The 24,816-nt window shown below is 47.6% G+C and overlaps 1 protein-coding gene across 1 annotated transcript in view; it reads left to right on the forward strand.

Annotated features, from left to right (window-relative positions):
* Positions 1 to 20,902, forward strand: part of LOC121273198 (sterol O-acyltransferase 1-like) — an 87,464-nt gene extending 66,562 nt beyond the window's left edge. The window contains exons 9-15 of the mRNA XM_041180188.1: positions 5,260 to 5,344; positions 6,146 to 6,191; positions 7,315 to 7,444; positions 11,342 to 11,439; positions 16,341 to 16,439; positions 17,504 to 17,639; positions 20,883 to 20,902. Of these exons, the coding sequence (XP_041036122.1) occupies positions 5,260 to 5,344; positions 6,146 to 6,191; positions 7,315 to 7,444; positions 11,342 to 11,439; positions 16,341 to 16,439; positions 17,504 to 17,639; positions 20,883 to 20,902 (614 nt within the window). The remainder of the gene's footprint in view (positions 1 to 5,259; positions 5,345 to 6,145; positions 6,192 to 7,314; positions 7,445 to 11,341; positions 11,440 to 16,340; positions 16,440 to 17,503; positions 17,640 to 20,882) is intronic.
* Positions 20,903 to 24,816: the final 3,914 nt, after the last annotated feature.

A 24,816-nucleotide genomic window follows, 5' to 3' on the forward strand; every position in this document is an offset into this window, starting at 1 on the left:
CACAGTGGCCATGTGTCAACTCTGACTTCGATCGAGTGTTTGCACAGTGGCCATGTGTCAGCTCTGACCTCAATCCAGTGTTTGCACAGAGGCCATGTCTCAGCTCTGACCTTGATCCAGTGTTTGCACAGTGGCCATGTGTCAGCTCTGACCTTGATCCAGTGTTTGCACAGTGGCCATGTCTCACCCTTGACACTGAACCAGTGTTTGCACAGTGGCCATGTGTCAACTATGACCTCAATCCAGTGTTTGCACAGTGGCCATGTGTCAACTCTGGCCTCGATCCAACGTATGCACAGTGGCCATGTGTCAGCTCTGACACTGAACCAGTGTTTGCACAGTGGCCATGTGTCAGCTCTGATCTCAATCCAGTGTTTGCACAGTGGCCATGTGTCAACTCTGGCCTCGATCCAACGTATGCACAGTGGCCATGCGTCAGCTCTGACACTGCACCAGTGTTTGCACAGTGGCCATGTGTCAGCTCTGACCTTGATCCAGTGTTTGCACAGTAGTCCTGTGTCAGCTCTGACACTGAACCAGTGTTTGCACAGTGGCCATGTCTCACCTCTGACCTTGATCCAGTGTTTGCACAGTGGCCATGTGTCAGCTCCGACCTTGATCCAGTGTTTGCACAGTGGCCATGTCTCACCCTTGACACTGAACCAGTGTTTGCACAGTGGCCATGTGTCAACTCTGACCTCAATCCAGTGTTTGCACAGTGGCCATGTGTCAACTCTGGCCTCGATCCAACGTATGCACAGTGGCCATGTGTCAGCTCTGACACTGCACCAGTGTTTGCACAGTGGCCATGTGTCAGCTCTGAGCTTGATCCAGTGTTTGCACAGTAGCCCTGTGTCAGCTCTGACACTGAACCAGTGTTTGCACAATGGCCATGTCTCACCTCTGACCTTGATCCAGTGTTTGCACAGTGGCCATGTCTCACCTCTGACCTCGATCCAGTGTTTGCACAGTGGCCATGTCTCACCTCTGACCTCAATCCAGTGTTTGCACAGTGGCCATGTGTCAGCTCTGACCTCGATCCAGTGTTTGCACAGTGGCCATGTGTGAGCTCTGACCTCGATCCAGTGTTCACCCAGTGGCCATGTGTCAACTCTGACCTCGATCCAGTGTTTGCACAGTGGCTATGTGTCAACTCTGACTTCGATCCAGTGTTTGCACAGTGGCCATGTGTCAGCTCTGACACTGAGCCAGTGTTTGCACAGTGGCCATGTGTCAGCTCTGACCTCAATCCAGTGTTTGCACAGTGGCCATGTGTCAGCTCTGACCTCAATCCAGTGTTTGCACAGAGGCCATGTCTCAGCTCTGACCTTGATCCAGTGTTTGCACAGTGGCCATGTGTCAGCTCTGACCTTGATCCAGTGTTTGCACAGTGGCCATGTCTCACCCTTGACACTGAACCAGTGTTTGCACAGTGGCCATGTGTCAACTATGACCTCAATCCAGTGTTTGCACAGTGGCCATGTGTCAACTCTGGCCTCGATCCAATGTATGCACAGTGGCCATGTGTCAGCTCTGACACTGAACCAGTGTTTGCACAGTGGCCATGTGTCATCTCTGACCTCAATCCAGTGTTTGCACAGTGGCCATGTGTCAACTCTGGCCTCGATCCAACGTATGCACAGTGGCCATGCGTCAGCTCTGACACTGCACCAGTGTTTGCACAGTGGCCATGTGTCAGCTCTGACCTTGATCCAGTGTTTGCACATTAGTCCTGTGTCAGCTCTGACACTGAACCAGTGTTTGCACAGTGGCCATGTCTCACCTCTGACCTTGATCCAGTGTTTGCACAGTGGCCATGTGTCAGCTCCGACCTTGATCCAGTGTTTGCACAGTGGCCATGTCTCACCCTTGACACTGAACCAGTGTTTGCACAGTGGCCATGTGTCAACTCTGACCTCAATCCAGTGTTCACCCAGTGGCCATGTGTCATCTCTGACCTCAATCCAGTGTTTGCACAGTGGCCATGTGTCACCTCATGACCTCGATCCAGTGTTTGCACAGTGGCCATGTGTCAGCTCTGACCTCGATCCAGTGTTCACCCAGTGGCCATGTGTCAACTCTGACCTCGATCCAGTGTTTGCACAGTGGCCATGTGTCAACTCTGACTTCGATCGAGTGTTTGCACAGTGGCCATGTGTCAGCTCTGACACTGAGCCAGTGTTTGCACAGTGGCCACGTGTCAGCTCTGACCTCAATCCAGTGTTTGCACAGTGGCCATGTGTCAGCTCTTACCCCGATCCAGTGTTTGCACAGTGGCCATGTGTCAGCTCTGACCTCAATCCAGTGTTTGCACAGTGGCCATGTGTCAACTCTGGCCTCGATCCAACGTATGCACAGTGGCCATGTGTCAGCTCTGACACTGCACCAGTGTTTGCACAGTGGCCATGTGTCAGCTCTGACCTCAATCCAGTGTTCACCCAGTGGCCATGTGTCAACTCTGACCTCGATCCAGTGTTTGCACAGCAGCCCTTTGTCAACTCTGACACTGAACCAGTGTTTGCACAGTGGCCATGTCTCACCTCTGACCTCGATCCAATGTTTGCACAGTGGCCATGTGTCACCTCATGACCTCGATCCAGTGTTTGCACAGTGGCCATGTGTCAGCTCTGACCTCGATCCAGTGTTCACCCAGTGGCCATGTGTCAACTCTGACCTCGATCCAGTGTTTGCACAGTGGCCATGTGTCAGCTCCGACCTCTATTCAGTGTTTGCACAGTGGCCATGTGTCAGCACTGACCTCAATCCAGTGTTCACCCAGTGGCCATGTGTCAACTCTGACCTCGATCCAGTGTTTGCACAGCAGCCCTTTGTCAACTCTGACACTGAACCAGTGTTTGCACAGTGGCCATGTCTCACCTCTGACCTCGATCCAATGTTTGCACAGTGGCCATGTGTCACCTCATGACCTCGATCCAGTGTTTGCACAGTGGCCATGTGTCAGCTCTGACCTCGATCCAGTGTTCACCCAGTGGCCATGTGTCAACTCTGACCTCGATCCAGTGTTTGCACAGTGGCCATGTGTCAACTCTGACTTCGATCGAGTGTTTGCACAGTGGCCATGTGTCAGCTCTGACACTGAGCCAGTGTTTGCACAGTGGCCACGTGTCAGCTCTGACCTCAATCCAGTGTTTGCACAGTGGCCATGTGTCAGCTCTTACCCCGATCCAGTGTTTGCACAGTGGCCATGTGTCAGCTCTGACCTCAATCCAGTGTTTGCACAGAGGCCATGTGTCAGCTCTGACCTTGATCCAGTGTTTGCACAGTGGCCATGTGTCAGCTCTGACCTTGATCCAGTGTTTGCACAGTGGCCATTTCTCACCCTTGACACTGAACCAGTGTTTGCACAGTGGCCATGTGTCAACTCTGACCTCAATCCAGTGTTTGCACAGTGGCCATGTGTCAACTCTGGCCTCGATCCAACATATGCACAGTGGCCATGTGTCAGCTCTGACACTGAACCAGTGTTTGCACAGTGGCCAAGTGTCAGCTCTGACCTCAATCCAGTGTTTACACAGTGGCCATGTGTCAACTCTGGCCTCGATCCAACGTATGCTCAGTGGCCATGCGCCAGCTCTGACACTGAACCAGTGTTTGCACAGTGGCCATGTGTCAGCTCTGACCTCAATCCAGTGTTTGCACAGTGGCCATGTGTCAACTCTGGCCTCGATCCAACGTATGCACAGTGGCCATGTGTCAGCTCTGACACTGCACCAGTGTTTGCACAGTGGCCATGTGTCAGCTCTGACCTTGATCCAGTGTTTGCACAGTAGCCCTGTGTCAGCTCTGACACTGAACCAGTGTTTGCACAGTGGCCATGTCTCACCTCTGACCTCGATCCAGTGTTTGCACAGTGGCCATGTCTCACCCCTGACCTCGATCCAGTGTTTGCACAGTGGCCATGTGTCAGCTCTGACCTCGATCCACAGTTTGCACAGTGGCCATGTGTCAGCTCTGACCTCGATCCAGTGTTTGCACAGTGGCCATGTGTCAGCTCTGACCTCGATCCAGGGTTTGCACAGTGGCCATGTGTCAGCTCTGACCTCGATCCAGTGTTTGCACAGTGGCCATGTGTCAGCTCAGACATTGATCCAGTGTTTGCACAGTGGCCATGTCTCACCCTTAACACTGAACCAGTGTTTGCACAGTGGCCATGTGTCAATTCTGACCTCGATCCAATGTATGCACAGAGGCCATGTGTCAGCTCTGACACTGAACCAGTGTTTGCACAGTCGCCATGTGTCAGCTCTGACCTTGATCCAGTGTTTGTACAGTGGCCATGTGTCAGCTCTGACCTTGATCCAGTGTTTGTACAGTGGCCATGTGTCAGCTCTGACCTCAATCCAGTCTTTGCACAGTGGCCATGTGTCAGCTCTGACCTCAATCCAGTGTTTGCGCAGTGGCCATATCTCACCTCTGACCTTGATCCAGTGTTTACACAGTGGCCATGTCTCACCTCTGACCCCGATTCAGTGTTCACCCAGTGGCCGCGCCTCACCTCTGACCCCGATTCAGTGTTCACCCAGTGGCCGTGCCTCACCCCTGACCCCGATTCATTGTTCACCCATTGGCCGCGCCTCACCTCTGACCACGATTCAGTGTTCACCCAGTGGCCGCGCCTCACCTCTGACCTTGATTCAGTGTTCACCCAGTTGCCTCACCTCTGACCTCGATTCATTGTTCACCCAGTGGCCGAGCCTCACCTCTGACCTCAATTCAGTGTTCACCCAGTGGCCGAGCCTCACCTCTGACCTCGATTCAGTGTTCACCCAGTGGCCGAGCCTCACCTCTGACCTCGATTCAGTGTTCACCCAGTTGCCTCACCTCTGACCTCGATTCAGTGTTCACCCAGTTGCCTCACCTCTGACCTCGATTCAGTGTTCACCCAGTTGCCTCACCTCCGACCTCGATTCAGTGTTCACCCAGTTGCCTCACCTCTGACCTCGATTCAGTGTTCACCCAGTGGCCGCGCCTCACCTCTGACCTCGATTCAGTGTTCACCCAGTTGCCTCACCTCTGACCCCGATTCAGTGTTCACCCAGTGGCCGCTCCTCACCTCTGACCTCGATCCAGCTCTCATGAAATCTTCTCTGGAAGTCCAATTGAAAAGGAATCTTAATCCTTAGACTCTGTCTTAAGAAAAAGAAGCACATGGGCCTATGACCTATGTCTGAAACTGACCTGACTGAGTGAAATGGTGATTTGTAACTTGATTTAATTTTTTTGTCTTTTATTTGTTAGGTGAAGTGCTTCAGATGCAAGAGTTCTCGTGTTACCTCTACTTCTTGTTCTGCCCCACTCTAATCTATCGGGACTCTTATCCTAGGTATGTCGTGCCACTAACCATTCATTTGTGTGCAGGATTGGGGGCGTTGCCTGATTTCTTTTCCTGCTTTCTCCAGATTGTTTTTCTTCCTCTCCTGTTAGGACAGGGGGTCCACGCCTTGCTGCTGATTGAATCAATTGTGACCTAGATTCAGGAAAGGATGGGCCCGGACTTGCCCATCCAGCTTCATATCCCCTCTAACAAATGTTCCTCCGAGCACTTATCCAAATCTCGCCTGAACTTTGTCCTTTACAATTTGAATTCTCCTCTCCCGTGTGAACATTCCCAGTTTCTGCAGCCTCTCCCTTTAACCCAGGGCCTTGCACCAGATCTCAGTTTCGTTGTCCTCCACTGTCCCCTATCCTTGCTGTCTTTCTCATGATACTGAGCCCAGAGCTATAGTCAGTCAGTACTCCAGGTGAGGCTGGACAAGTGCTTAGTACAAAATCAATTACTTCCTGGAGGTTCCTGCTCAGCTCCCCGGTTATAAAGTCCAATTCGTGCTCCCTACTGTTACCACACTCTGCTGATGGCATCATGCCTTTATCCATCAGTATCCCAGATCCATGTTGTGCCTTGTAGAGTAAAGTTTCCTCATTTGAGTGCCAGAGGTATACTTGGCTCTGAACTGTGTCATAACCAACCTGATCCTGTTTCTCAAATAAAAGCAGAAAATGCTGGGTAAAAAAAAAAACTCAGCCGGTCTGGCAGCATCTGTGGAGAGAGAAACCCAGCTAACGTTTCGACTCCGTCTGACTCCTCTTCATCCTTTTCAATTTCACCTTGGGTGTTTTCTTTCAGAACTCCAAAGATCAGATGGAAGTACGTGGCACTGAATTTTGCTCAGGTGAGAAAAACATGAACGTTTTTAATCTAAATATCTCAGGCAGTCAGCCGAAATGTTGGGGATGGTTGCAGGAGTCAGTGAGCTCAACAGAGACAAGTTACACTGGCTCCCCTGTCTAACCCACGAGTCAGCTCCATTTATATGTTTGAAGGGGCAGAGGTTAGCTCTGCTCCACTAGCTTCCCCCACACCCACTACTCCCAGCCATTTCCCCCAGGCGTAGCGACTGAAATCACAGAGTGATTGCAGCACAGGACACCATTTGGCCCCCTGTGTCAGTGCTGGCTCTCTGAAAGAACAACTCAGCTTCTCCCGCCTTGTACCTGTAACTCTAAGATCCAACTCACTTTGGAAAGCCACAGTTTTCCAGGATGGAAATATTGGCAGACATTTTATAGTTAGAGGCGAGTAAGGGGAGTGATTGATGGATTGCAGAGTGATGGATAGATAGATGGATGGATTCCAGGGTGATGGATGGATTGCAGAGTGATGGATGGATTGATGGATGGATTCCAGGGTGCTGGATGGATTGCAGAGTAATGGATGGATTGATGGATGGATTCAAGGGTGATGGATGGATTCCAGGTTGATGGATGGATTGCAGAGTGATGGATGGATTGATGGATGGATTCCAGGGTGATGGATGGATTGCAGAGTGATGGTTGGATTGCAGAGTAATGGATGGATTGATGGATGGATTCAAGGGTGATGGATGGATTCCAGGTTGATGGATGGATTGCAGAGTGATAGATGGATTGATGGATGGATTCCAGTGTGATGGATGGATTGCAGAGTGATGGTTGGATTGCAGAGTAATGGATGGATTGATGGATGGATTCAAGGGTGATGGATGGATTCCAGGTTGATGGATGGATTGCAGAGTGATGGATGGATTGATGGATGGATTCCAGGGTGATGGATGGATTGCAGAGTGATGGTTGGATTGCAGAGTAATGGATGGATTGCAGAGTAATGGATGAATGGATTGCAGAGTAATGGATGGATTGATGGATGGATTCAAGGGTGATGGATGGATTCCAGGGTGATGGACAGATTGCAGGATTGTTGTTTGCCTGTAAGCTCTTGATCTACGTGTCTGTGAAACTTATGTTCTTCACTCACAGGTTCTTGGTTGCCTCTTCTATTGTTACTTCATCCTGGTGAGGCTTTGTATCCCAGTGTTCACCAACATGAGCAAGCAGCCCTTCAGCACCAAGATGCTTGTCCTATCGATATTCAATGCAACATTACCAGGTATGGGCAGTGGGAAGGTGTGGGTCTGGTCAGGTACACCAGAGGAAAAAGGGGATGGACCCTGATGTCAACATGAACACACTCAGTAAGAGGGAGATGATTATAAAATGATTTGAAGCCTTTGCCCTATACAAAGGTATTATCAAGATAGGAAATTAACAATTGATTTAGCATCAACTGCCATTTGCAGAAGAGATTTCCAAACTTCTACAACCCTTTACACGTTAGGATATGTCCCCTTGTCCTAGGCTCCCCATATAACAGAAGTAGTTCCTCCCAATCAATCCCATCTGTTCCCTGCAATATCTTGAAATCTTCAATCAATATCACCCCTAGGTTTCTAAATCCCAGGGAATACAACCCTAGTTTGTATAATCTCTCCTCATAATTTAACCCTTGGATTCCCGCTATCATTCTGGTTAATTTACACTACACTCCCTCCAAGGTCTATATCTGCTCCCTCAGGTGAGGTGCCCAGAACTGCTCACAGTGAGTCCGGGTGTGGTCTAACCAGGGCTTTGTATAACTGAAACATGATTGCTGCTCCCTTGTATTCCAGTCCTCTGGATATGAAAGTCAGCATTCCATTAACCTTTCTGATTGTTTTCTGTAACTGTTCATGACATTTTAATGATCCCTGTACCTGGGTCCCTGAGTCTCGTTGTTCCTCCACTGTTTCCAGTCCTTCATCATTTCGAAAGGATTCTGTTCTATTCTTTTTAGGTCTAAAGTGGATGACCTCACATTTACCAGTTTGCTCATTCACTTTAATCTATCAATAATCTTTGTCATTTTATGCTTCCTTCGACACTGTGCACAATGCCGCCTATCTTTGTGTCAATGGGAAATCTGGATGTGTGGGTTTCTATCCCATCATCTCAGCCCTTAATCAATACACTGAATAGCTGAGGCTCCAACACAGATCCTTGTGGGCCTCCACTAGTCATATCCTGCCAACTAGAGGAGCTGCCCATTATTCCCCCCTCTCTGTCTCCTTCTCATCAGCCAATCTCCTAACCTAGAATAAGGAGGAGAAAATATATCTATTTTGTGAATGACAAGGCAGCGAGGTTTTGGAGAGGGAAGAGTGAAGAATGCATCAGTAATGGCAGGAAGTCCACAGTCCTTCTGGTGCATTCCCTTGGGCCCTCTTCTCCCCTCGTTGGCCATATGAGGGGGAGGAGAGTGGGTGGCTCAAGGAGGGGGGAGAGGCTTAGGGTGGGCTCCCAAAGCCAAGAGGTCTTGCATTCGCAGGCCAGTGAATCAGCTCACCCACCAGAGGAGGTGAGGCCCACTTCAGAGTTCAGGCCTCGAACCTGGCCTAAGGCTCCAAATAATGTTCAATTGTCAGCCCTGACTCAGTTGGCAACACTCTCGGATTCAAGTCCCTCTCCAGGGCTTGAGCTCTAAAGTCAAGGCTGACACTCCTGTGCAGCACTGGGGGAGGGCTGCACTGTCGGAGGTGCCGTTCTCAGATGTGGGGTTAAAACGAGGCCCCCATCTGCCTGTTCAGGTGGATGCAAAAGATCCTATGAAGAAGAGCAGAGGAGTTCTCCCCGATGTTCTGGCCAATATCTATCCCTCAACCTACATCACAAAAAACAGAAAATCTGGTCATTATCACACTGCTGTTTGTGGGAGCTTGCTGTGCGCAAATTGGCTTCCATGTTTTCTACATCACAACAGTGACTGCACTTCATTGGCTGTAAAGCACTATGACATGTCCAGTGGTCATGAAAGGCACTATATAAATGCAGGTCTTTCTTTGTATTGCTTTTCTCAATGCCCCTTTATAACGGGGGATATATGGTCTCTATTTATTCATATCCTTGGGTGGGGGTCCCCCGTACTTTCTCCTGAATTGGTGCTTTCAGCAAGTATGTGGTATTGTGGGGTAGTTGGGCACTGGAGATACGCCCTGGTAGTGTGAGCATCTGCCTGAGCTACGTAGATTGAGAGGGCTCATCAAAACTCCATCGCAAACTTCGAATCAGTTCCTGAGGGTCCTGGGTATAGATAGTTAAACCAGATGTTGTCAAACGAGGTATCATTATCCCAGGACTTGCTGCATTATGGGAGATAGAGCATTGTCCATTTTAAATCACTGAGAATAAGGCGTTTTGCGATGGAAGAAGCTTTTCTTATTTATTCACAGGATGTGGGCTTCGGTCGCTGGACCAGCATTTATTGCCCATCCCTAATTGCCCCTTGAGAAGGTGGTGGTGAGCTGCCTTCTTGAACCACTGCAGTCCATGTGGTGTAAGTACACCCACAGTGCTGTTAGAGAGGGAGTTCCAGGATTTTGACCCAGCGACAGTGAAGGAACGGTGATATATTTCCAAGTCAGGATGATGAGTGACTTGGAGGGGAACTTCCAGCTTGTGATGTTCGCATCTATCTGCTGCCCTTGTCCTTCTAGATGGTAGAGGTCTTGGGTTTGGAAGGTGCTGTCTAAGGAGCCTTGGTGAGTTGCTGCAGTGCATCTTGTAGATGGTACACACACTGCTGCTACTGTGCATCGGTGGTGGAGGGAGTGAATGTTTGTGGATGAGGGTGCTGATCAAGTGGGGCTGCTTTGTCCTGGATGGTGTCGAGCTTCTTGAGTGTTGGTGGAGCTGCACTCATCCAGGCAAGTGGAGAGTATTCCATCACACTCCTGACTTGTGCCTTGTAGATGGTGGACAAGCTTTGGGGAGTCAGGAGGTGAGTTACTTGTTGCTGGATTCCCAGCCTCTGACCTGCTCTTGTAGCCACAGTATTTATATGGCTGGTCCAGTTCAGTTTCTGGTCAATGGTAACCCCCAGGATATTGATAGTTCTGGTAAGTTAAGCAAGGTTTGTCTGGTGATGAAGTATTTCAGCCTTCTATCTGAGGCATATCATTTTCAGCAGCGTGTTACATTGTACCTCATGTTAGTCATGTGACATATTGCTTCAGTAAATTTGCTGTATTTGGAAAAGAAAGAAAAATTTGCATTTATATAGTGCCTTTCACAACCTCAGGACATCTCAAAGAGTTTTACAGCCAATGAAGTACTTTTGAAGTGCAGTCACTGTTGTGATGTAGTAAACACGGCAACCAATTTGCGCACAGCAAGCTCCCACAAACAGCAATGTGATAATGACCGGATTTTCTGATTTTGCGATGTTGGTTGAGGGATAAATATTGGCTAGGTCACTGGGGTAGCTCCCCTCCTCTTCCTCGCAATAGTGGCCATTGGATCTTTTATATCTACCTGAGAGGGCAGACAAGGCCTTGGCTTGACGTCTCATCTGAAAGACAGCACATCTACTGGTCCTCCCTGAGTACTGCACTGGATTATTGCTCCTGTGTTCAGGTTGGACCAGGCCCAATGAGCAATGCCACAGGAGATCCACCAGCTCATTATTAAAATGTTGGAAGGTGCGAAGAGAACTCCACTCATAGCTTGAGAAGGGAGAGTTGTGGGGGGTGGGTGGGGGGGTGGGGGGTGTAAATTCCAGACCAGGAAGGCCCTCGAGATACTGCCAGAGCTGATCTCAGCTGGAATACGAGAAGGGATGTTCGCGTTATAGGTTCATGGGGAGAACTCCTGTTTCTATCAGCGACTCCACCCCACCCCCCCCTCCTGCTGGAAATTCCACGTGTCCGAACGCTGAGTGAGGGCAGGACCTGACCCCCGCTGCGATGCCCCACGGGGTTGAATAGCTGACTGAAGACTGGGTGCTGACAGAGATGCAGGAGTCATGGCACCTGACTTAAGACAGCAGCCAGTACCTTCCGGGGTGGGGGGTGGGGGGGAGGCTATTTGGGGGAGGAGAAAACGTTGGCGGGCCTGCTTTATGTGCATTTCATTTAGGAGGTCGGAAATGACGGGTGGTCGGACAGTCTGGTAACTGATCTGATCTCTCCTCCAGGTACCTTCCTGCTGCTCCTGTTCTTCTTTGCCTTCCTCCATTGCTGGCTCAACGCCTTTGCTGAGATGCTACGTTTTGGAGACAGAATGTTCTACAAGGTAATGGGGATGAGAGTTGGGTCACATGAGCCCCAGGGCAGTGACCAAAGCTGAGGAAATGTATCTGATCAACAGTGGCAGGAACATTGATGACGAAGATGCGCTATGAGGGGGGAGGGGTCAGGGGAGAAAGGGATGAAGAGGAGGAAAGAAGCCAGGGATTACATCTGCGCTGATCCTGGTGTAGTGAGCGGCTTTAGCAGAAGAGCAAGGGCATGAGGTGGTTCCACCTGACTTGGTGACAGTTGTGCACCAAATTCAAAATGTCTTCCTGGGATGTGGCCTTCGCTGGCTGGGCCAGCATTTATTGCCCATCCCTAATTGCCCCTCCCTAAGTGCCCTTGAGAAGGTGATGGTGAGCTGCCTTCTTGAACCGCTGCAGTCCATGTGGTGTAGGTACACCCACAGTGCTGTTAGGAAGGGAGTTCCAGGATTTTGACCCAGCGACAGTGAAGGAACGGTGATATATTTCCAAGTCAGGATGGTGAGTGACTTGGAGGGGAACTTCCAGGTGGTGGTGTTCCCATCTATCTGCTGCCCTTTCAGTAAAGGTCACATCATCAATGCAGTCATCCACAGTCAGGTCATGAATGATCAACAGGTGAAGAAATATCCTGAAGGGAGATGAGGAGAGGGGTGGTAACATCTAAAAACACCTTGACCTTATCCAGTATTTTGATCCAGTTCACCTGGAGAATCTTGTTAGCCAGCAGATACAGTGTACCAACAGATTCTGTATACCAGCAGAACTGGTATACCAGGAGATACTGTATGTGAAAAAAATCCTGTATACCAGCAGATGTGGTATCCTAGCAGATCCAGTATACCAATGAACCCAGCATTCCAGTGGATCTTGTACACTGATACATCCAGTATACCAGCGGATCCTTTATACCAGCAGATCCACTATTACCAGCAGATCCATTATTATCAGCAGATCTGTTCCAACAGATCTGTCTTACCAGCGGATCCTGTATACTAGCAGATCCAGTCTCCCAGCGGATCCAGTACATGAGCAGCTCATTCCAGTATACAAACGGTTCCTATGTACCAGCTGGTCCTGTAATCCAGTGGGTCGGGTGTACCAGGGGATCTGATGTCCAAGCAATCCTGGCATACTAGCAGCAGTTCCTGTATCCCAGTGGATGTGATGTCCCAGTGGATCCTGTATCCCAATGGTTATTCTATAAGCTGATATACAAGCAGGTCCAGTATACTGGTGGGTCTGGTATACCAGCTGACCCATAATGCCAACAGATCCCATATATCAGCAAATCCTGTGTACCAGCAAAGTTGGTATACCAGTGGATCCTACATACCAGCAGGTCCTGAATACCAGTAGTGGTTAAGGTTCACCAGCAGATCCAGAATATGAGTGGATCCTGTGTACCAACAGATCCTGTATATTATCGGATCCAGTATACCTGTAGTTCCGGTCTACCAGCGGAACCGGTATCCCAGCCGATCCAGTTCACCAGCAGATTTTCCATACCAGCAGATCCCATATGCATGCAAATCTGGTTCACCAGCAGATCTCGTATTCCAGGGAATCCAGTATATCAGCAGATCTGGTATACCAGCGGATCTGGTATAGGAGTGGCTCCTGTTTATCAGCAGATCCTGTCTAACAACAGATCCTGTATACCAGCAAATAATGCAGAACATGAATCTGGTATGCCAGTGGATCCTCTACACCAGCAGATTCTGTATACCAGCGGATCATATATACTAGTAGACACAGTATACTAGCACATCAGTTATACCAGCAAGTCCAACAGTATACTAGTGGGTATGGTATACCAGCACTTCCTGTATACCAACACTTCTTGTATACCAACATACAGTCTAGACCTGTGTACCCTCTATTCTAGTGGATCCTGTATACCAGGAGATCTGGTGTACCTGTGTATCTGATATACCAGCAGATGCAGTATATCAGCAGATCCTGTATGCCAACTGATCTGGTGTACCAGTGGATTCAATAGATTCAGTAGATCCTGTATAACTTTGGAAGTTTTTTTTATTCTTGGGATGTGGGTGTCACTGGCTGGGCCCAGCATTTATTGCCCATCCCTAATTGCCCCTTGAGAAGGTGGTGGTGAGCTGCCTTCTTGAACTGCTGCACCCTCTCCTTGCTCCTCTGCTGGTGAACCAGATATGCTGGTATACAGGATCCGCTAATATACTGCATCTGCTGGTAAACTGGATCCACTGGTATACATTTGCGCCATTGAGCATCTTCAACAAGAGAGAATCTAACCATTGCCCCTTGACATTCAATGGCATTACCATCACTGAATCCCCCACTATCAACATCTTGGGAGCTACCATTGACCAGAAACTGAAGTGGACCAGCCATATAAATACTGTGGTTGCAAGAGCAAGTCATGTGGTGTAGGTACACCCACAGTGCTGTTAGGGAGGGAGTTCCAGGATTTTGACCCAGTGACAGTGAAGGAATGGTGATATATTTCCAAGTCAGGATGGTGAGTGACTTGGAAGGGAACTTCCAGGTGGTTGTGTTCCCATGTGTCTGCTGCCCTTGTCCTTCTAGATGGTAATGGTCGTGGGTTTGAAAGGTGCTGTCTAAGGAGCCTTGGTGAGTTGTTGCAGTGCATCTTGTAGATGGTACACACTGCTGCTACTGTGCATCGGTCGTGGTGGGAGTGAATGTTTGTGGATGAGGTGCCAATCAAGCGGGGCTGCTTTGTCCTGGATGGTGTTGAGCTTCATGAGTGTTGTTGGAGCTGCACTCATCCAGGCAAGTGGAGAGTATTCCATCACACTCCTGACTTGTAGAAGGTGGACAGGCTTTGGGGAGTCAGGAGGTGAGTTACTCGCCAGAGGATTCCCAGCCTCTGACCTGCTCTTGTAACCACAGTATTTATATGGCTGGTCCAGTTCAGTTTCTGGTCAATGGTAGCTCCCAAGATGTTGATAGTGGGGGATTCAGTGATGGTAATGCCATTGGATGTCAAGGGGCAATGGTTAGATTCTCTCTTGTTGAAAATGATCATTGGCGCAAATGTATACCATTGGATCCGGTTTACCAGCAGATGCAGTATATTACCAGCATATCTGGTTCAGCAGCAGAGGAGCAAGGAGAGGGTGGAAGTGTAAATCCATGGGACCTGTGTAGTCCCAGGATAAGCCCATCCCTAATTGCCCTTGAGCAGGTGCTGGGGCACCACCTACAACTGAATGCCTTGTGAGTACATTTTAGAGGACAGTTAAGTGTCAACCACTTTGGGTTGGAGTCACTTATAGGTCAGGCGAGGTAAGAATGGTAGATTTCTCCCTTGAAGGGCATTAGTGAACTAGATGGGTTTTTATAAGAATCCAGTGGTTTCATGGTGATTATTAATGAGTCTAGCGTGTTATTCCAGATTTATTTTTTAATTGAATTTAAATTCCACCAGCTGCTGTGGTGGGATTTGAACTCATGTTACCAGGGTATTAATCCAGGCCTCTGGATTACTAGTCCAGTAACATTACCACTATGCTACCATCCCACTTTTGTGCCTCCAAAAGTGTCCTTGACAATGGTCTCTAGTGTTCTATTCCAGAAAGCCAGTTGGCGATAGGTAGAACTGGATCCAATCTTTACACACTTTTATGTTTATTGACAGAGTGACATGTACAAGCATACGTTTCCTAACCCAACAACCACATTTTTAGTCTCCATCTATTTACAGCGGCTCAAGTGAATGCCCATCACCTGTGTACAATTAAATACAATTCTTACGCAATTAACATCTAGTAGTTTTCTCACTGTAGAGGTTAGACTGAGTGGCCTATAGTTACCAGGTTTATGCTCCCTCCCCTTTTGAACAAAGATCTAACATTTGTAATTCTCCAGTTCTTGACCATCACTCAAATATCCAAGGAGGATTGAACGATGGTTGTCAGAGCTTCTGCTATCTTCATCCTAGCTCCCCTCAGTGACCTTAGGATCCATCCCATCTAAACTTGGTGACTTGATAGCTTTGAGTGATACTAACCTGTATAGCACTTCCTTTCTATCTATCTTTATCCTATCCAATATCTTTACTCTCTCTTTTAGTGCAACATTGACTTCATCCTCGTCTTTAGTGAAGACAGCACTGTGGGCGAATTAACACCACAGAAGTTCAAGAAGGCAGCTCACCACCACCTTCTCAGGGGGCAATTAGGGAAGGGCAATAAATGCTGGCCCAGCCAGCGATGCCCACACCCCATACCTCCACAAGAAGATTTCCTTCTTTGTCCTGTAATCAGCTCCACCAAACCATTAATTATCCTTTCACTCCTATCATGTATCAGGAACATGTATCTCAATGCACTTTTAAACATCCTTCTCCACATCTGTTCCATTGCTAGATGGGTCTCTTCTGCCTCGGGCAACATTGTTCATTTTCACCCTGCCTGTGCCCATCACTGAAATGCCAGTCTAGCTCAGAGATTGATTCCTCGCAAACTCTCCTCATGGGCTTCTACCCTCTACAACTTATTCGAAATGCTGCTGCTCACATCCTTGGTTAAACCGTTCTCCCATCACCCCTTTCATTGCCAAGTTTCCCTGCTTCCCCGTGGCTGTATGAATTCATTTGACTCAATCTATACTCTCATCCTAACCTTGGCAAGGAAAGATTAGCACACACCCTATGCTTCTCTGACAATTCCCTTCTTCATGTTCCCCTCACCTTCTGCTGCCCTCTTGGGGGCAGCTCTTCCACCTATCACACCAATACTTACCGCATTTCCCCTCGTGCCACCTCCCTCTGTGTGGCTGAGGCAAGACGTGAACTGAAATTGTTGATAAATCTAATCTCTGATTAAGAAGTTGTGCTCTGATAAGGAGACGGTGACTCTTCCTCTTCAACTAGTTCCCCTGGTGATTAATTCTCTTTTTTAATTTTCAGGACTGGTGGAATTCCACCTCCTTTGCTAACTACTACAGGACCTGGAATGTGGTGGTTCATGACTGGCTCTACTGTTACACGTACAGTGATTTCCTCCGGGTAAGGGCCCCATACATCCTTATTCTCTCTCTCTCGCATGCATGGACACACGCCTTTTAAAAAAATATTCTGCTTTTCTGTTCTCATGACCAAAGTGAATAACCTCACGCTTCTCCACATTATACTCTATCTGCCACCTTGTTGCCTACTCACTTAACCTGTCTATATCTCTTTGCAGCCTCTCTGTGTCCTCCTCACAGCTTACCTTTCCACCTGGTTTTGTATCACCTGCAAATTTGGATACGTTACTCTCTGTCTCTTCATCTAAGTCGTTCGTGTAGATTGTAAATAGTTGAGGCTGCAGCATTGATCCTTGTGGCACTCCACTAGTCACAGCCTGCCCATCTGAAAACGTCCCATTTATCTCTACTGTTTGCTTCTTGTACGTTAACCAATCCCCTATCAATGCGAATATATCACCGCCAACTCCATGAGTCCTTATCTTGTGTAGTAACCTTTTGTGCGGCATCTTATTGAATGCCTTTTGAAATTTCAAGTATGCTACATCTACTGGTTCCCCTTTATCTACCCGATTAGTCATATCCTCCTTTCCTTTTGGAAAACCACGCCGACTCTGTCAGCTAAATCCCGACACAAATGCACATCCAGAATTACACACACATTGATGTGACAAACATATCCTAGACTTCTCGCCAAGTGATCATCCTTAAGTCATGACCTTCTGACACACCTGACAGTGAGTCTCGACAGGCTATTCGAGGCAGCGTGTATTGTAACCAAACCGGATTCTGCTCGCTCTGGAGGAGGATGAATGAACAGCAGGTACAGACGTGAAGGCTGGTTGCTGTTGTCTGCTCTCTGGCCCTGAATGTTGAGATCAATTGTAGCTGCCCTGTCAGCATTCAGGCTGAGGTCTGCTGAGTGGGGACTTTCAATCGGGGATCTCCTAGGCCCATGTAACTCAGTATCACACTGGTGGAGCATTTACACACACATAGCCATGCATTTCTAAACCGGGTGTTTACATGTACTTCAATGAACTGCTGAACAGCAACATCAGCAAGGAATGCATAATCCATTCTGTTGTTCCTGTCTCATTGCAGATTTCTGGAAGGAGGTTTCGTGTTGCTGCCATGCTGTCTGTCTTCATTCTTTCTGCAGTTGTTCATGAGTATGTCCTAACACTTTGCCTGGGCTATTTCTACCCAGTCATGTTCTGCCTCTTTGCCATCTTTGGAGGTAGGTGACACACATGGGTTTACAAATAGTCATTTGGTAGTACAGAACTTGTGTATCACTGAGAAAAGACATTATGTAGAAGCTTTTTGTCTTGCACTCATCAGGACAATCGCAAGAATACCAATGTCAGGGGAGGCAATAACTTTATACTGTATGAGAAGAGAGTACTGATTGGTAGGTGAGCGGATGTTTATTGATAGAGGCATTGCCATGGAGAATGCACCAGTGACTGACAATTAACTGCCTAGCATTGTTTGAAATTTAAACCAGGCAGCTTGTTTCAAACAATGCTTGGCAGTAAACTGTCAGTCACCATTAACTGGTGCATTCTCCATGGCAATGCCTCTATCAATAGAAGTCCACTCACCTACCAATCAGCACTCTCTTCTCATTTGGTATAAAGATGTTGCTTCCCCTGACATTGGTATTCTTGCGATTGTCCTGATGAGTGTTAAATGAAAAGCTTTGACAAAATGTCTTTTTCCAGCAATACGCATGGGTCTGCTAATGTTATGGTGGTGGGGGGCGTTCGGGGGTGGGGGTGGGGAACAGTCAGCATCAATCAGCAAAATAGATCACGCCCAGTGATTGCATGTGGACATGAGCTGATGTCCATTCAGACCGAATTGTGGGAGTTGCCTTGGTTGAATAACCCCCTGATAGGAACTCACTGTGCTCAGGTGTGAAGATTGGGCATTTGGGCTGAGGTAGCCAGCACGTCTGGGCCTTCCGAGGAGGAGGGTTGAATGTGCTGTTGGGTGGGAGCAGAAGTTACTGTATACCTTCACAACACACGCAGGATTTTCTGCAGGGCAATAATCTGGAAATGACCCGGTTAACAGCAGTCAGAATGGATTCCAAGTGGGAACATCCTGGCTGGTCAACCATTCACAATGTTAGAAATGCAGGTCTCTTTAAGCGTAAACCAGGACAAGCTTCAGAGTGAATTGAGAGCAGTGATGCTCATCGAAGCCTCCACTTAAGAGGTGGGCTTTTCTCCAGTATGGGGGCTTGCATCTGGACAGGAAATAGATTTGAAAGGGAAGAGTGGAAACTGGTGTTTGACCGAACTATAGCTTAGCAATAAAACAGTCGTGATTCACAGAATGTCTTCAGCTGCCTGATTCGATAAATGGATATCCACCTAGTAGACAACCACCTCAGTAGCTCGTGGACTGTGGAGAGCCTTATGATCTGATGTACCTAGACTTCCAGAAGGCATTTGAGCAAAGTGCCACATGGAAGGCTTTTAGCTGAGCTGGACAACAGCCTGAGGGGGGAGGAGGTAACATCGGCAGGGGGTGGGGGTGCGGGTGGGTGGGTGTGAGGGGAGGAGACCTTTGCACTGGCCTGTAGCAAGCTGAAGTTGTTTGCTGGGCCTAAGAGAAACATTCTCCTGCTCCACCAAAATAAAAGTCAACGTCACTTGGGCCATTTTTGAACAGCATCTAAGGGTCCCTTTAAGAGCAGCTGGTTAGGCCCTTCAGTACCTGGTACAGATGAGCTGAGTGTCTGTTCCACATGCTCTACCCAATTGTACTTCTAAATAACAACCAGAGCTATATGCACAACACATGGCCTGGTTTACATGCTCCGAATGGTCTCCCACTTGAAACATGCGACCACCCCAGAACCAGCATAAACGGGATGTTAAATGACTCAACGCCCTTTTTGAGGCACTACAGGAGGTGGGCAGCAGCAATGATTGAGGAGAATATTACTGAGCTGGAGAGATGGGATGACCTGGTGGTCAGAGGCGAAATCTGTTTCTTTTTTTTCCCTTTATTCTTTCATGGGATTTGGGTATCACTGAGCATTTATTGCCCATCCCTAATTGCCCTTGAGTGGCTTGCTAGGCCATTTCAGGGGGTGGTTAAGGGCCAACCACATTGCTGTTGGGTCAGGAGTCACATGTAGGCCAGACCAGGTAAGGACAGCAGATTTCCTTCCCTGAAGAACATTAGTGACCCAGATGGGTTTTTACAACAATCGATGATAGTTTCATAGTCACCATTACTGAGACTAGCTCTCAATTCCTGATTTTATCAATGGAGTTTAAATTCCACCAGCTGCCATTGTGGGATTTGAATGCATATCCCCCCAGAGCATTAGCCTGGGGCTCCTGGATCACTAGAGCTGTAACGTTACCACTATGTCTACCCCAGAGCTAAGAGTAGGTTAGGGTTAAGGTTAGAGCTAAGAAACAACAGGGGCACCATTACATTGCTGGATAGATTCTATAGTCACCAACTAATGGGAAAGATATAGAGGAACAAACTTGCAGGGAAAATTACTGAGAGGAGACTAGCAGTTAACGTAAAAGAGAATCAAAGAGCCTTCTATAAGCACATAAATCATAAAAAGATGGTAAAAGGAAGGGTAGGGACAGCTGGAGACCAAAAAGGGGATCCTAGCAGGGAAGCAGAGGCCATGCCTGAGTATTAAATCAGTACTTTGCAAGTAAGATCCAGACCTCCATCATTGTCTGGGTGAAAAGTACTCAACTCCCCTCTGACCCTTCCACCAATTAACTTAAACCTATTACCCTTAATTATTGACCTCTCTGTTAATGGAACCCACACGCTCTGTGCCCCTCATAATTTTATACACCTCAATCAAACCTCCCCTCAGCCTTCTCCGATCCAAAGAAAATAACCCCAGCCTATTCAAACTTTCCTCAGAGCTAAAATTCTCCAGTGCTGACAACATCCTTGCAAATCTCCTCTCTACCCCCTCCAGTGGGATCACATTCTTCCTGTAATGTGGAACAGAACTGCACGCAGTATTCTCGGTGTGGTATAGCTAGTATTTTATACAGTTCTAGTGTAACCTCCCTGCTCTTATATTCTATGCCCCGGCCAATAAAGTTTCCCATTTGCCTTCCAAACCACCTTATCTACCTGTCCTTCTACTTTGAGGGATGTGTGGATACACACTCCAAGGTCCCTCTGTTCCTCTACACTTCTTAGTATCCTACCATTTAGTGTGAATTCCCTTTCCTTGTTAGCCTTCCCCAAATGTATTACCTCACACTTCTCTGGATTGAACTCCATTTGCCACTCTTCTACCCACCTGACCAGTCCATCGATATCTTCCTGCAGTCTACAGCTTCCTTCTTCATTATAAACCACAATTTTTGTATCGTCTACAAATTTTTTAATCATGTCACCAACATTTAAGTCATCATTGTTATCGTGTCTGTTTTCCTCCGTTATCTAATATGGCCATTTCTTGCATGTGCAGCCACCTGTTGTACATTCTAACATGGCTGTAGAGTCCCATGACAGACCTGTATGGCTTTCCACATTGTGAGCAGGGATGAATTGCCAGATTTTGTAGGGACTGCCCAGTCTTTCTAGCTTGCCTTTTGTCCTTAGCTGCCTGTATTCTTTACTGTTTGAAGGAAACAACACCACTACTTGAGATTGTTTCCCAGGTAGCTCCTTATTGTACATTTTTCTCCCAGTCCATAGTGGATACGTTTCTTCAGGCTTACCTTCAAGGAGTCCTTGAACCTTAATCTCGGCCTGCCTCGCAGTTCAAGTTTAAGTTGTGAATACATGACTGCCTTAGGAATTTTTTCACCAGTCATATGTACTACACGTCTACTCCATCCGAGCTGGGCTTTGATGATGAGTACTTCAATTCCAGACATTTCTGCTCTTAGAAGTATCTCAGTATGTGACACTTTGTCCTCCCATTTGGTGCCCATGTTGTTTCCAAAGCATCTCATGTGCAACCTGTCCAACTGCTTGATATATCTGGAGTATGTCTGAGTCTATGTCTCACAGGCAGAACAGAGGGTAGGTATTCTGGGGAAGAGAATTCCACAGACTAATGACCCTCAGAAAAAAAATTCTCCTCACCTGTGTCTTAAACAGTAGACCTCTTATTCTTAAATGGTGTCTCCTAGTTTTAGTCTCTCCCACAAGTGGAAACATCCTCTCAGTATCCACCCTGTCAAGTCCCCTCAGAATCTTATATATTTCAATGAGATCACCTCTCATTCTTCTAAACTCCAATGAATACAGGCCCAACCCGTTCAACCTTTCAGTTATCTACAGCCTTCAGGGTTGTGTCATTGGTAGTTTTAGCAGCCGGGGTATAGTCAGGATCTGGTGATGGTTGGTAGAGTATCTCTGTTTCCCTTAGGCTGATAGTTAGCCCATAGTCAGCCACTGAGAGACACTCCGTGATTCATTAGTTGACGGCCATGCTCACAGTGTGACACAAGGGCAGAGTCATCAGCAAACAGCAATTCCTGCATCATCGTCTCTAATACTTTAGTTGAGGATTTCAGTCGTCTCAGGTTGAAGAGGCTGCCGTCTGTTCTGAATTGGATGTAGATTCCATCAAATGTTCCAGAAAACATGGCGGCAAACAGTATATGGAAAAGCACAGGGTCTGTGACGCAGCCCTGCTTCACACCACTTGTTACGTTAAAGGAGTCAGTGTATTCACCACAGTCAGCGACTCTGGTCGTCATCCCATTGTGAAACTGCTTGATCAGATTTACAGCTCGATCAGGACATCCCAGTTTGGCTAAGGCTTTCCACAAAGCCTCTCTGTTTACTGTGTCAAAGGATTTTGTCAGGTCAACAAAGGCACAGGACAGTCCCTTCTGCTGTTCACAGCATTTCTCTTGTATTTGTCAAAGGGTGACGATCGAGTTGCAAGTGCCTCTGCTTTTCCTGAACCCACCTTGACTCTCTGGCAGTGCACGTTCTGCTATATGATTTACTCAGTCTGTTGAGTAGAACTTTTACTGGACCCTTACCAGCTATCAGAAGCAGTGAGATTCCCCTGTGGTTGTCACACACCGATTTCTGCCCTTTCCCTTTGTAAATGTGAACAACCGTGGCACCCTTGAGCTCCTGGGGAATGGTGTGTTGACCCCCCCCCCCCCATTCTGATGGTGGTGTAATTGTGTGAGTTTGCTGACTAGCTGGGCTCCCCGGATTGGTAAACGTCTGTGGGATCCTGTTGGAGCTTGGAGCTCTCCTGATGGCTCTGTCAGGCTCTTGAACAAAGGGTTTCCTGTCCATGTTTTCACATTTGGGCCAGTCTGGAAGATCGTCCATAGTTGCCCCATTTACAGAGGAAAGGCTGTTAAGCACATCCCTTAAAGTGCCCAGCCCAGTGTCCGGTCCGTCAGGAGAGATTCCCTGTCAGTGCTGAGAATAGGTGAGTAGCCGCTTGAGGGCGGGTCGTAGACAGGGCTTTATAGAAATTTCTCATGTCATACTGATCAGCGCAGAGTTCTCTGGCTTGTTTGACCTGTCATGCATGGCAGCTTCTGTTGCAGGTTCCTTCTGCAGTCCTGGAGTCTAAGTTACTGGTACATACCACAGTACTGAGCCTTTTGGAACCTGACTGGAAATAACTTTCCAGTCACAAAACCGCTCATCGACCATAATCCTTTTGGGTGCGATTTTATGCCCGGTGGGATTTTCCAGTCCCGTGAGAGTGAGCCAATTTTGGATCTGACGCGCCACTTTCCCTTAGGCCCTATTAGCTTTTGTTTTTCTGACAAGTCTGCCAAGTGTGATCCTGTCAAAAGAGTTGCTGAAATCCGTCAAACGTGCTACCCTCATTGTTACTGAGTCAGAAAATTGAATCAACTTAGTCAGACATGAGCTTCCCTTAACAAATCCATGCTGACTCTCCCTGACGAATCCATGCTTTTCCAAATGGCCCCTCTCACTGCTTTTTCCAACAATTCACCCTCACCACTGCAGTCAGGCTGACTGGCCCTGTAATTATTCAGGTTATTCCGAGCTCCCTTTTTAAGCAACAGTCCAATGTTAGGAGACCTCCAGTCCTCCGGCACCACACCTGGAACCAGAGAGGATTGGAAAATGATGGTCAAGGCCTCCGCTATTTACTCCCTGGCACCCCGAGCAGCCTGTCATACAGTTCATCCAGGGCTGGGGACTTGTCCACTGTGAAGGATTCTAAACACCTTAATATTTCCTTCTCACTATGTTTATCTCACTCCTTCTCTTTCACTTCAATGTGTGCTCCCTTCCTCTCTTTTGCGAAAAGAGATTCAAAGTATTCATTCGGAGCCATTGCCCACATCTTCCACCTCCACATACAGGTTATCTTTTTGGTTTCTGATCAGCCTTATTCTTTCCTTTTAGTTACACTTGGGCTTTTTCTATATTTAGAAAATGCTGTTGGGTTTTCCGTGATTTTATTTGCTAATATTTTTTCATGCCCTCTATCTTAGCTTTTCTTAATTTCCTTTCTATGCATGTCCTGAGCTCTTGATGTATTATACGTGCTTCTTTGTTGCCTGATCCTCCCAAGGATGCTCTTTGACATCAGCAGGCTTTAGATTGTTGAGTTCCCCCCCTTTATCTTTGTGGGAACCTATTTATCCTGAACCCTCACTATCTCCTCCTTGCACACCTCCCATTGCTCTGATGCTGATTTACCTTCAAGTAGCTTTTTCTACTCCATTTTGTGCCACAGCACATCTCAGCTTTGTAAAATTTGGCTTTTCCCCAGTCAAAAGCTTCTACTCTTGGTCTATCTTTCTCCTTTCCCGTAACTGCCCCACATCTAACTGAATTAGGGATCAGTCCCACTAAAATCGTGTCCCAATGCTATCCCTCCTGCCTGCCCAGCTTAATTCCCGAAAACTCAGTCCAGAACTGTCCCTTCTCCCATTGGGCCTGCCTAAAAAGTATCCCCTGAGTGCAGTTGAATAATTCTCCAATCTCTATAGCTTTTACACTGAATTTATCCAGGTTAATGTTAGGGCAGTTGAAATCCCTATTACTGCCTTTTCGTTTCTGTAGTTCTCAGTAAGATGTCAACATGTTTGCTCTCCTGTCTCCCTCTGACTTTTCAGCACTGTGACTGTCTCTTTCTGATCTTCAGCTCAACCCTTGAGGCCTTATTTGAAGATCCTCTGAACATATCATCCCTCCACATAGCTGTGATCAGTTTCTTCAACCAATATAGCAATCCCCATCCTCCTTTTATCTCCCCCGCTCTATCCTGTCTGAAAACCCTGCAACCAGGAATGTTCAGCTGCCCATTCCTGCCCTTTGATCAGCCCCGACATCATTCTTCCATTGGTGTCCTCAGTTCATCTTCCTCGTTGACTAGACTCCTTGTATTGAACAATACGCAACCAATCACTGAACAACGCCTGTTCACTTTATGT

Source organism: Carcharodon carcharias, chromosome X, assembly GCF_017639515.1.
Source record: "Carcharodon carcharias isolate sCarCar2 chromosome X, sCarCar2.pri, whole genome shotgun sequence".
In the NCBI taxonomy this organism is placed as follows: Eukaryota; Metazoa; Chordata; class Chondrichthyes; order Lamniformes; family Lamnidae; genus Carcharodon; species Carcharodon carcharias.